Here is an 11,895-nt window from a genome sequence, read left to right on the forward strand (position 1 = left end):
TAGTGAAGTTGAGCGAAGTTTGGCGAGGGTGGCAAAACGTGACTAAACTTTTCACTAAACTTCACTTACTTTTTTTGAACTTCGAGCTGTCTATGACGCTGTTGGATTGTTGGGGATCTTGCATAGGAATTTGTTTTGGCTTATTTTGTTGCATGCACAAGCAGTGAATAAAAATGAGAATTGGATGAAGCGGCGGGGAAAGAAAAGACTTTTTAGCACATTGACAACAATTTTGACTGTGGAAGAAGACACAGGGGTGTACAACGAGATTTTCAGATGTCTCATAACGGCTTTTTGGGTCACGTAGAGACAAAAAAACTAACGAAAACAGACAAAAACATTTGGATTTCCACAGCTAGAGCGCATGCGCGATTACAACAAATGTTTAATGGGTGGCAAAACGACTAAACATTTGCTAAACAACACGAAACAACGCTAAAAATCTTTGACCAGGATCAAACTTTGCTCAACAACACTCAACACGACTAAACAACACTAAACTGGGTGGCAAAACGACTAAAATTTTCACTAAACTTTTAACTAAACAAGAGTTGAGTGAAATGTTTAGTTGTTTTGCCAGGGCTTAAGCGAAGTTTGAGCATCCCATAGAGTGACTGTATCCATTCTTTCTGCTACTTTCAAGAAACATTATTAATGTTAGACGGAAAATTACACTCATCCATTTCTGAAAACCTATTTCAGCATTGAAATAAGTTGAACTTGTTTTGTTCTGTATTTGTATAAACTGTTGAAACGGTATCTTGATGCTTTAGGTTGGATTCTCCGCTTGCACTATCACCATGTAAGTGTGATGTTATTCGCTAGAAGTTCATGTTTTCTATTCAGCAAATATTTCAAAGTACAGTTAACCATGTGCAATAAAAATTCAGGAGAGGAAGATTTTTCGACAAGAATCAGTTTAAAATCAAATTCTAAACTGGTAATGAATTCAACATTTGAAATTAAATTCCCAAACCGTGGTAAGAAGCTCAAACTAAATCTGATGTCAGCCTTTTGAAGCACTATATCAGCACACAATCTTAAGATCTTTGTTTATGCAGAGGGCTCAATGCACCTTGGCTGCATAAAACATGCAATATTTACGGTACAAATTTTGAATTCTCTTTTAATATACGTTTCTCGGCGAAACGAACTCTTTAAATCAATGTTGGTCAGAACTGATCAAATATCAAACGTGGGCTTTGAACATTTTAGCGTAAAGCTCAATTCGTTTGATGCATTAGAAACAGTAAAACACATCTTAGAAGCCTATTTGTATATACGTTTGATAAAAAACAGTCGCAAACTTTGGAATGCGTTGTCTTAAACCTTGGAAAAGCAGTTATTAGTTTGCAGAAACAATTAAGTAAAATGGGTACTTCCCTAGTGCGTGTAATGGAAGTAGTATTGGTTTGTTTTTCATGGTATATTCAACGTGTTTCTTGCTTTGAATTCAGAACGTCTGGGCAAATACAAGGGCGAGAAGAAGCAATTCGTATTTATAAACAGATAAAGAGAAAGGCCAATGGTTCTTACACAAGTGATTCAGCAACAGCAGTTCAACGATCTACCTCAAAGACTAGCCTAACATTGTTGGATATGAATATTTCAAGTGCAATGATGTCGACAACCGCTTTTATCATCATGATCGCCTTTTGCCAAGGAACAGTACTTGATAAGACACCAACAAATTTTAGCTGCTCTTTGAATTCAACCACGAATAATAAAAAACCGGATACAGAAAAGATAATAACAAGCACTCTTGCGGTGGTGCTAGCATCAGATATGATGCATTATGTTAAAGAAAGTGAGAGGAGAGAGAAGGCAATCACAAACTGCCAAAATCTCAATGGTTCGTTCATCGAGAGCACGCAGGATTGTGTACGATATGAGGAATTGACAAACAAGTCACAGGGTTGCCATAAAGTAACTTATATTGATAAAAATTTGTTCATTCTTGATATCGATAAAAGGCAACATGTTGAATACACGATGCACCTTACAGGCAACGCATTAAGTATCATATCCCTGGTACTGTTACTTATAACATACCTAATAAACACTGAATTACACACATCATACGGACGAAGCGTCGTATTGCTGTCTCTTAACACTCTTCTTTTACAGATATTTCAAATACTTTCTCTAGAATTGAAAGAGAAGGATAAATTCTGTTTTGCGCTCGCTGTAATGCAACATTGGTCTTATTTGGTTGTGTTTACGTGGATGGCTTCGATCGCATTCGATATATCGGCCACATTCTCGCGTATTCGACAACCATCTGCGGCGATCCAGATGCGTCGATTCAAACTCTACACGATGCTGAGTGAAATATCTCCGACTGTTGTCGTAGCTGCCTGCTTAGCCTTAGACGCCTGCAGTGGAAAGAGCTTCATAGGGTACGGAAAGAATAATATTTGCTTCATCACAAACTTCCTGGCAAATATTCTGGCTTTCTCACTTCCAGTGGCAGGCATTATCATATTCAACATAATTTGCCTTTTTGTGACACTTATTTTCATTGCTAGAGCTCGTCGGAATTCTAGGTCAATCTTAGGGCCAAAGCGCACTCGAAGCCAGGAGGCGATGACCTTTGTCATAATGACACTAAAACTCTCCTTTTTCTTTGGATTCGGCTGGATATTCGGTCCTATTGGCCGGATTACCCGCAGCGTCAATGTGTTATACGTGTACATATTCTTTAGCTCCTTCCAGGGGGTATTCATTTTCATCGCATTCTGTATCAATACAAAAGTTATTCAATTCTATAAATCGAAACTTGCCAAGATTGCACCAAAGCCTCGACGCTTGCAAGATACTGGTCAATCGCAGGACACACATTTGTAGAGCAAAACATGATACGAGCAATGTATCTTTCATGACATATGGAAAAATATTCGTATGTTAATACGTTCAATTGTTGTCATGTCTCTAAAGTTGTATGAAGTAACATTTATTTATATATATATATATCTATATATATATAGCAAATAATTATAGGTGTATTATCACGATTCACAAAGACAATCACTTGATATTCTATTTTTCAGTTTGGCTAAACACTCTTGCAGTGTTTGTATATCAGCATCCACTTTCTTTGAGAACAAACTTGTTCCATGGATCAGTACGTTTACGTCACATCCCCAATTCAACAAACTGCCTGCGGCGAACAACACGCGAACAACTGTGTGATTTTCTGCAGTAGCAACCGCAATTAATTTCGATTAATAACTTTCAAAACTCCACTGTGTTTGATAAAAAACCAAGCATGTCTTATGATCACTGCGTATGATTTAAATACTTTAAGTCATCTTTATACAACATTTGGCCTATGAGGTGGGGAGGCCTATCTTTACGAAAATCACATGATATAAGTACCCTTTGCTTCCATCAATAAAGATTATACAAGTTCATAAATCTGACATGTGTTCTATAAAAATAAAATCAATGTAAAACTAACATTTTTCAATCGGAGTATGGATGTTCCGATCAGGCAGATAGTAGCTGCGATTATAATCCAACATAAAATATTAAAAGACCGGGCTACTACTTGACAGAAGGGACAAATGGAGAATCTTTTGAAGGGCTTAGCTATCTATACCCGACGAATGTACTAGTATTTGTAAGCACTGCTGTTTCGCAGGGTGTAAGTGTAACATGCCCCAAAAGAATATCCAAGATGCAAGAAAAAATTAAACCATACAAAGATTTATCGCTCGTCTATGTTTTTAAAGAGCGATGATTATTACAGCAAATGCTGCTGAAATTTTAATCTTTCCCACCATCTACGATTTACTTGCTAAAAACGATTAACTATTGTAAATTATGCTAATTACAAAATTAATTTGTCGTGAAGAGTATGTGGAATCTCTTTCGTCTTTCGGAATATCTTGTTCTTAATAGTGTCTGGTGGTGCTTTGAATTTGAAGAAAACGCCAAAAATACAATGTCCTTAAAAAACTCAAACCCCCATATCCCACGTCAGCTCTTCACGACATTCTAAAAAAATTTATCTTATACATACATTTCTATGTTTATGATTCGAAACAAAAATTGTACATTTACAAAAAAATATTACATAGCTCAAGTAAGCACACACCAAAAACAAAACATTACGTTCTTACAGAGGTCTAGCTAAATTACCAATAATCGAGACTACAAAGCTGAATATAAAAAGATAAATATTACCACTGACAAAACCTGCCTTACTCTGGATAGAGTTCAACATTGTATATACATCTGCCAGGTCATCCGTCAAAATTCTGTCGAGTCCACGTTTTACCTCGATAGACAACTTTTCCTTGTCTTTTTTCTTGTCTCTGGGAACAAGATCTTCATAGTATGCCAAAATGGCTCCATAAGACATTTTACGATGGTAGTTTTTTTGCAATATGCTTTTGGCCGTGTCTGAGCGTCCGTCAAAGTACTTTGCATTATCTATGACATCGAAACTGGCATCAAAAATCGAGCCGTTCACTGACTTAGTAACAATGCCTGTTTCGTAAAGGAATGGCAGAAACTTGATCCCTGTAGGTGCAGTCTTGATGTAACAGTCTCGTAAACCATTAAGATCAGTAAATTCCTTCCTCATCTTCCCAGCAATTTGGTCATTGTAAAATTCCTTTTTCAGCCACCAACCAGAAACAATATTTGAATTCTCGTGATTCAAGACTAGCAATTTAAAAGGGTCTGATGAAACGACAAATACCTCGTCCTCCATTTTCAATTTTCTAATCAGTTTTCCAACACCAAGCCCTAGGCGCAATGCATGATCCCGTTCAGCCGGGTTTTCTGGCGGTGCATCTGTTGGAACCAGCTAAAGAGGTACACAAGTCAAAGTTAATTTTCATGGTTTAACCACGCAAAATCATTAGAAATATAAAATATACATGTTCTAAAATCAAACGTTAAGATAACTGATTTCTCATATAATTCTAAACTTAATAAAGGCAATCTAAATTGTTTAGCAATAGTGTTTCCTCCTAGATGTTGAACCGATTGGAAACATATTTGACAAGTAAGCTCCCTTGACAAGATGTCAATAAATGTTGATGAAAATATTGAATAATTTTGTAGATGAAATTTAAACAACTTGAAGAGGACAAAAAAGACAAAGAAGACAAAAATCAATAAATTGAAACTTTAAGTAGAAGGAGTCTTGAGCTGAAAATGGGGAAGTAATAGAAAATAGCAAAAAGTATTATTCAGAAGGGGTTTGCTTAAATATAATCAGGACCAAAGGAGATGATGAAATTCTATGCATTTTTCTTCAAAAAGAAATGTTATCCAAAAAAGTAATTAAATAAGTTTACCTCAATGTAAATCAGGAGTCCCTTTCCCTTAACTTCATTGAGAACATTTTCAAGAAGTGGAATCTTTGCAGTAGAAGAATATGTAAATGTTCTATTCCCTCCTGAAAACAATGGTATTACAAATAGTGAAATATCTTATTGATTATAAACAAACGTGTAGGCAACAGAAAGTGCTTGAGAAGTCAAGATCCTTTGTTTCATAGAAACAAAAAAAATTATTAAAGCTATTTAACACTGGATATTTCATTTCTTGGAGTGATACTACGAGAAAAAGCAACAGCAAGCCAGGTCTTGTGAATTCTGTGACACCTTATGAAGAGTATTAAAACCTTGTTAACTGTCTGCAGGACAACCATCACCCTTACCTGGAACCAGGGCCACTAAAACAGTGGTTTGCAAGTACAGGACGGGGATGCTCTTTAAAGTTATGGCCCTAATACCCAAGATAAACTACAATTGCTTATGAAAAAGAAACATGTCTGACAAGATATCTCAAATTATACCTAAAGATAATTACTGTTATTATAACTTCTTTTCAAGCATTCAGGCCCAGCTGTTTGTGCTTTTGCAGGCGAGCTTTGAATGATTCCCCTCAATTGCTCAGGTGAGCTAAATAAATAACACATAGAATGTACTTTAAAGGCAATCAGCAGATATAAAAGTGGCTTAACCTGTCTGTCAATCAATATTAGCCAATCAATGAGATCGTGGGGAATGGTCAGTTCTTGATTGAAAGACAGCTTAAGCCCCTCTAGTATGTGCCAATTGCCTTTAAATCGCCTTAAGGTCAGGTAGAATGAAGTTTTCAAATGATTTTCATTGAAATCTGTAAGTGGATAAGCGAAGCTATCATACAACTATATTACAAGTGTCTAAGAAAGTACTCAAAGAAGTCACAATTAATTTGTTGAGTTCTAGGTATAAATGTAATTGTCATTGGACATGGTTCTTTCACATTTATCTGAATCTTCAAAGTTTATAATTTCAACAACTAGAGTTTCAACTCCCTTTCAATTTCTGATTTGAAAATTTTTTCTGCATCTCTTCTCCACATGTGAACTGAACTGAATGAGCCAGATGTCTTTTTTTCTATTTCTGCCAAACTTTGTCACTCTCTTTCAACTATCATCCAATTTTCCATGGTTTCATATTTAATGCTTAGCCTACTACTATTCTTAAGCAGATGGGTTAAGACACTGAATGCCCTTTCCACAGCAAAATTTGAGCCAGCAAAAATTATCACTAACTCAACAGTAAGGAGCAAATAGGGGGAATAAAAATTCTAACTTGCTGCATCAATTGTTGTTGGCAAGAAGTTTAAATATATTTTATTAAGCAAACAGTGTAACAGCCTAACAGTAAATCTATCCAGAATAAGCTTAAGACTTTGTATACCATAGTCTCTATCTTCACTCAAGTTAGGTGAGAAATAAATTTGCAATTACATTTTAAGGTATGTTGTCTGTTTAAGGAAACCTTTCTTAAAAGCAAATTCTTCAATGCAAATTCTTAGCATTTGCAGTAACCTCCGGTGACTCTGCTGATAATGTTGTTCCTGCAATTCTTCATAGTATTAAAACGATCCCCAAAATTTCATACATATGGCATAACTTGATTCACTCCAAATGCATGAGATGTGGGCCCTGCCGCCTCTGTCTATTTGGGGTAACATTGATCTCAACTTTGAAAAATCATGTAATTAAGACTGCAACCTTTTTAGCAAACTTTTGACTTTGCATTTGACTCCATTGGCCCTGAACTGTCTGTCAAGATATTTTCGAAAGAAGCTAGTTATCATTTCTAGAGACATGTCGATGTCTATAAATGCTTTATAAAAGGGGCACTTTTATGGCGCTTTAAAAATGCTTTATAAATGCTTTAAAAAAGGGGCACTTTTGAGTTTGAGTTTGAGTTACAATGGCAGCCTCTTTGCACAAAGGATTTAAAAGAACAGATTCTGTCACTTACGTGTAAAGCTTACACAACACAAAAATAAATATCCTCTTACCAAACAATCTTTAGGTAGTGAAGAATTTTAAAAGGGCTTTGAAAAAAGCAAACATTTTGAAATGTACTTAAGCTTTTTGTCTGACACTCTTCAGAGAGCAAAACGTTAGAATGGACAATGATCAGGCTTTACCAATAATCAGAAACATGTCACCATTATAGTGCAATCTGAGTTTTCCAGTAAATGAGTTGTCGTTTTTTGATCTGCAAGACCCAGGAGGCTCTTCTCTTTGAGTGACAGTTTTTTTTAATGCTAGAAGGAATGTGCTGTTTCATTCTACCCCTCCCCCCTTCCCCATTATCAACAACTCTTACCAATTTCTTAGACCTTCCTGCCAAAGGTATGCCTGTTTTTATAAGATTGAAAGGTTCTAAGCAATGCAAAGATACTTTTGCTTCACTAGACAAAGACAGGACAAATGGCTTATCAAGGATTCTGTGAAACGGGCAAATGAATGAAAATTTTAGGGGAGCAATTTTCCTTTCATGTTCAGTTTAGGAGAGCAATTCACAGCTTGTCTCAAGTTGCAAGGACAGTGCAGAGGCAAGCGGGAGCTATCGCTCACCTCAAATGGCCAGGCCTAATGCTTAGCATTATTACTTTGCCATAGCTAACAGCCCTGACAAGGTACAGCGGAAGAGTAAAGACATTGCAATAAAAATATTGCAACATGCATGAATTGTTTCTGTCAAATTCGGATCAATGACAAAATGATAAAACACCTTGTGCAACCTCCCATGTTTTACCAATCCCATCCAACCCCATCCTGTCCTGTCCTGCCTTACATTAATAAAAAGGTAATTGTATTTTGATATTTTTACTCCAACCTAAATTAATCACAGGCCTTGAACTTCTGACACTGAAAGATTGCTCTTTCCCCCTTTTGTGACACTCTCTGCATTGTCTCACACAGAATAATACACTGAAATAAGGTGATTGTGAGTTCAAGGAAATTGTTAGAGGTGATATGCTAGCTTGAATGACTCGAAAGTTTGTTTACTTATCATCTTTTGGGCCTAGGTTTTTATGTGATATCTTTTGTAAACATAAAACATGTAAGACCATATTTTGACAAAGAATCTTTATTATTAGAGAGGAAAGTCTATTCTGCAAATGAATGCCGAAAATAATACCTGAGACTATTTTTTTCTTTAATGATAATGCTGCAATTGAATTATAATCTGCGATGCGAACTGTAGCATCTACTCCTGTCAGCCTCTAGAAAAAAAGGAAATTCAAAATGTTAGATAAAGCCTTATTGATACAAACAAAATTTTTAAACATTAAATCAACAAGGCTTAGCATGGGGTTGTTGAGTATAACATGGCAACTATGAAAAAATATATAATTAAGCCAACATTTTGAAAAAACAGTATGAGTAAAGCATAGCATAACAAATTCCAAAGTACTAAAGGATCAGCATTGCTTGAATATTAGGATATAAAGATCAACTTAGCTGGATGATACAAAACTAATCACCACCCAGTTTACAGTCACAAGTTTTCAAGCAACATTTAGAATGACTTTAAACAGAGACTTGTATGCAAATTTATATATGGAAGGGAACCATGCCATACTACACACCCAATAAATTCACCCGTAATCTAAAGAAGAATCAGCGAAAAAGAATATATAACATTCATTTTAAATAGTAACCATAATGCAATTAACATAATTACCAGAAAGTTCTTATCTCCAAACAAGATCATCTTGTCATCTCTAGTCATTTGAACTTGCATATGAATCCCTTGATATCCCTTCTTAATAACATCTTTCATTCCTTCCAATGTATTCTCTTGATGTGCAGTGATACTTCCTTTGTAGCCAATAATTGCAGGTCTCTGCATTCTGTGGTAAACATGCCCAGGTGGTATCGTAGTTGTATTAACATACTGAAAACAGGTACTGCTGTATGACTCTGATTTTATGATAAAATCTGAAAAAAATATGAACTTATTTTAAAGTCAAATTGCAAAGTAAATTTTATAAATCAAGCAAGCACTTTTTGAACCTCTGTACTATTTTACCCTTTGGTATTCAGCAATAAAAATTGTTTTCACAAAACTAAAGACCCTAGTCACTTTTTTAACTTCCAATATGAGAAACAATTGGTCACCTATTTTACACTGATGTTTAGTGAGAAATATGTAACATTAAATAACCAAGTATATACTTTTTCATAAAACACTTTATCAGGTTGATCATAGATTTTTGTCAATTTAAATAACATGTACAGCAATTTTCACAAATTTCATGACTTTGCAACTATTCTTTACAAGAATACTGATCTGTTTGCTTAACATCTTGACATGAAAATCTCTAGCCCAGAAAAATTGTCTCAAGTGACATCTCAAGTGAGTTATCAATATAATACCTTAATATTGGTTTTGAGAATACTCCATGGCAAGTTATAAGTAAAAAAGTGGATCCTTTCCTCAGGTCACCAATTTTTCCAGAACATTCTGGGTGACAAGGACTCTTGAAGCCTCCATAGATATATCAAATCGTTGATTGTGGTCCTGAAACTTCCTCCTTACAAATTTTCCATTTTTGGCTTTTGAACCTTAGATTAGGGCCTGGACAGGGGTGGGCAGGGAAAAGGGGCATAGCTCCAACATTAATTGTTAAGATATGTTTTTTGAAAACTGATAAACAAACTATTTCTACAAAATGTCTCTTCTACTTCCAAAGCAAGGCTTCTCAAAATTATCCAGCTTATTGCACAAAAGTTTATTGCTACGACAAGAAAACATTTGTTATAGAAGGGAATATCTTCCCTTCTAATTTAGGATATCATATTTAGTAAATAATTTTTTGAGAAAATAATACAATGATATTCATTCAAAATGAGAGAGGATTCAATTACGTCTATTCTATGAAGCCATGTCTTGAGATTTAAGAGAGCTTGAAGCATAAAGAAAATCCTCTGAATTTCAAAACAGAACAAGAATTTTTATCAAGATATTTGTGCTTCCATTTCTAATTTTCTTGTTTGTCACTCTGAGTCTGATACTATAGTTATGTGAACATATTTTTTGCTAAATTGAAGCGCAAATTTGCTAAATTTGCTAAATTAATTCCTTTGAATAACATTCCTCTTGAGTTAAACAAAACTGTTGTTATAGCAGATAAATTATCATTACCAAAATTTGATCGATAATCTTATTACTGCAACTATAATTTGGTTACGATTTTGCCCTACTCTAGCTTCATTTTTATTTCACCTTTTTAGTGCTGCTAATGCATGACTACATTGCCACTGAGCTGTAAGATAAACAACACGGAACTTTCATTTATGAAGCTTTTTAGAACTAGGTGAGCTTTCATTTTTGGATGAAAAAAAGAAACGGCTACAAACACCGTCACTGATGAGCGAAAAATGATTACGATAAAAACTTTAATCGAATATTTCTTAGCGACCCAGAAATTCAATTGTCATTCAAATATATAGATTGGAGAAATGGCCTATCGATCGTCAGAAATTTTGGAGTCGTTGAAAATAGGCCATTCCTTGAAAGCTGTCGGTCAAAAGAGTAACTTACGAAGAAAGATGATTGCCAATGTCACAGAGGTCTTGACCAACATTATGATTATGAATGAAAACAAATTTCTTTTTCATTGATTCTCTTCACTTCTGTCTTCTTCCTCGCATGACTGTCATCAACTTTATTTGCCAATAAAGCAAATAACCTCTCAGCGCTTGCGCATTGCCATAGAGGCGGAGGAAGTATCCTAATGAACTTTCTTTGAATTCGCAACAGGTACAGGGACGCCGGAAAGGAGTCGCGAGGGGGCAACCACTCCTCTAGCCCTTTGGAAGGAGGGACAAGGAGGCGAAGTTCTTATCAAAGAGATTCACGTGAAATTCTGACTTTATGCCAGAAGTAAGGCCATTTACAAGATGCTTAGAGAAGGAAAAGATGGAAATTTTTTTACATGCTCTTTTCTTTTGCTGAAGACTGAACCCCTTCTCCCTTCTGGCGTCCTGAAACCGGCATAAAATAAACAACTTTAAAATTGCTCTGTTTAGTCGACTAGACTTTTTTAGCAAATTTGGTAATCAGTCTCCGTTAAAAGATTATTGTTGGCTTCTTGGGACGCAAATTGATTAGACTTTTTTGACTCAGAACGACTATCCGTTTAGTATTGTAATACTGCTTTGCGCTTTGCCTTGCAACACATGTCAAGCTTCGCAGCGACCGCACCGCCACGCCTTACTTGTGTTGCTCAGCATTTTAGTTTACTGATTGCTACCAACAAAGCTACATAGGAAGTTTATTTCGAATCTCATTTTGCTTGTTTTCTACGTTCACGTTTTCTAATAAACTCAGTAACACCTTTGTATTTTCTCCGCATTATATCTTTTAGTCCTATTAACCTTGCAGATTTTAAATAGACCTTCGCGTATCATTTATTTGTCCCTTGAGCTATAATATTATATTGTACAATTATGTATTTAGATTTTTACACAATTTGCTCAGTTCGTTTTATGAGAGCTCTTGTGAAAGGTTCTCCAGTTAGTCTAAAATTACGATTTACTTGTTAAAGCATTTCGTCGATATACATCTTGTTGTT

General features: G+C 35.4%; 2 protein-coding genes across 2 annotated transcripts; one reads left to right on the forward strand and one right to left on the reverse strand.

Annotated features, from left to right (window-relative positions):
- The first annotated feature begins 194 nt into the window (after positions 1–194).
- On the forward strand, positions 195–2,847 carry LOC135686021 (adhesion G protein-coupled receptor L4-like). Its single transcript, XM_065202166.2, has one exon. It carries the CDS (start codon positions 1,372–1,374, stop codon positions 2,845–2,847), a length of 1,476 nt encoding a protein of 491 aa, XP_065058238.2. The 5' UTR covers positions 195–1,371.
- On the reverse strand, positions 1,917–11,040 carry LOC135686023 (uncharacterized). Its single transcript, XM_065202168.2, has 5 exons — positions 10,863–11,040; positions 9,000–9,256; positions 8,454–8,538; positions 5,313–5,413; positions 1,917–4,816 (listed from the first exon to the last, which is right to left on the reverse strand). The coding sequence occupies exons 1-5, from the start codon at positions 10,903–10,905 to the stop codon at positions 4,121–4,123; spliced, it is 1,182 nt and encodes a 393-aa protein (XP_065058240.2). The 5' UTR covers positions 10,906–11,040; the 3' UTR covers positions 1,917–4,120.
- Between the last annotated feature and the right edge of the window lie 855 nt (positions 11,041–11,895).

The sequence above is a fragment of the Rhopilema esculentum genome, chromosome 6 (genome assembly GCF_057945365.1).
Source record: "Rhopilema esculentum isolate cy_ngs chromosome 6, ASM5794536v1, whole genome shotgun sequence".
Classification (NCBI taxonomy): Eukaryota; Metazoa; Cnidaria; class Scyphozoa; order Rhizostomeae; family Rhizostomatidae; genus Rhopilema; species Rhopilema esculentum.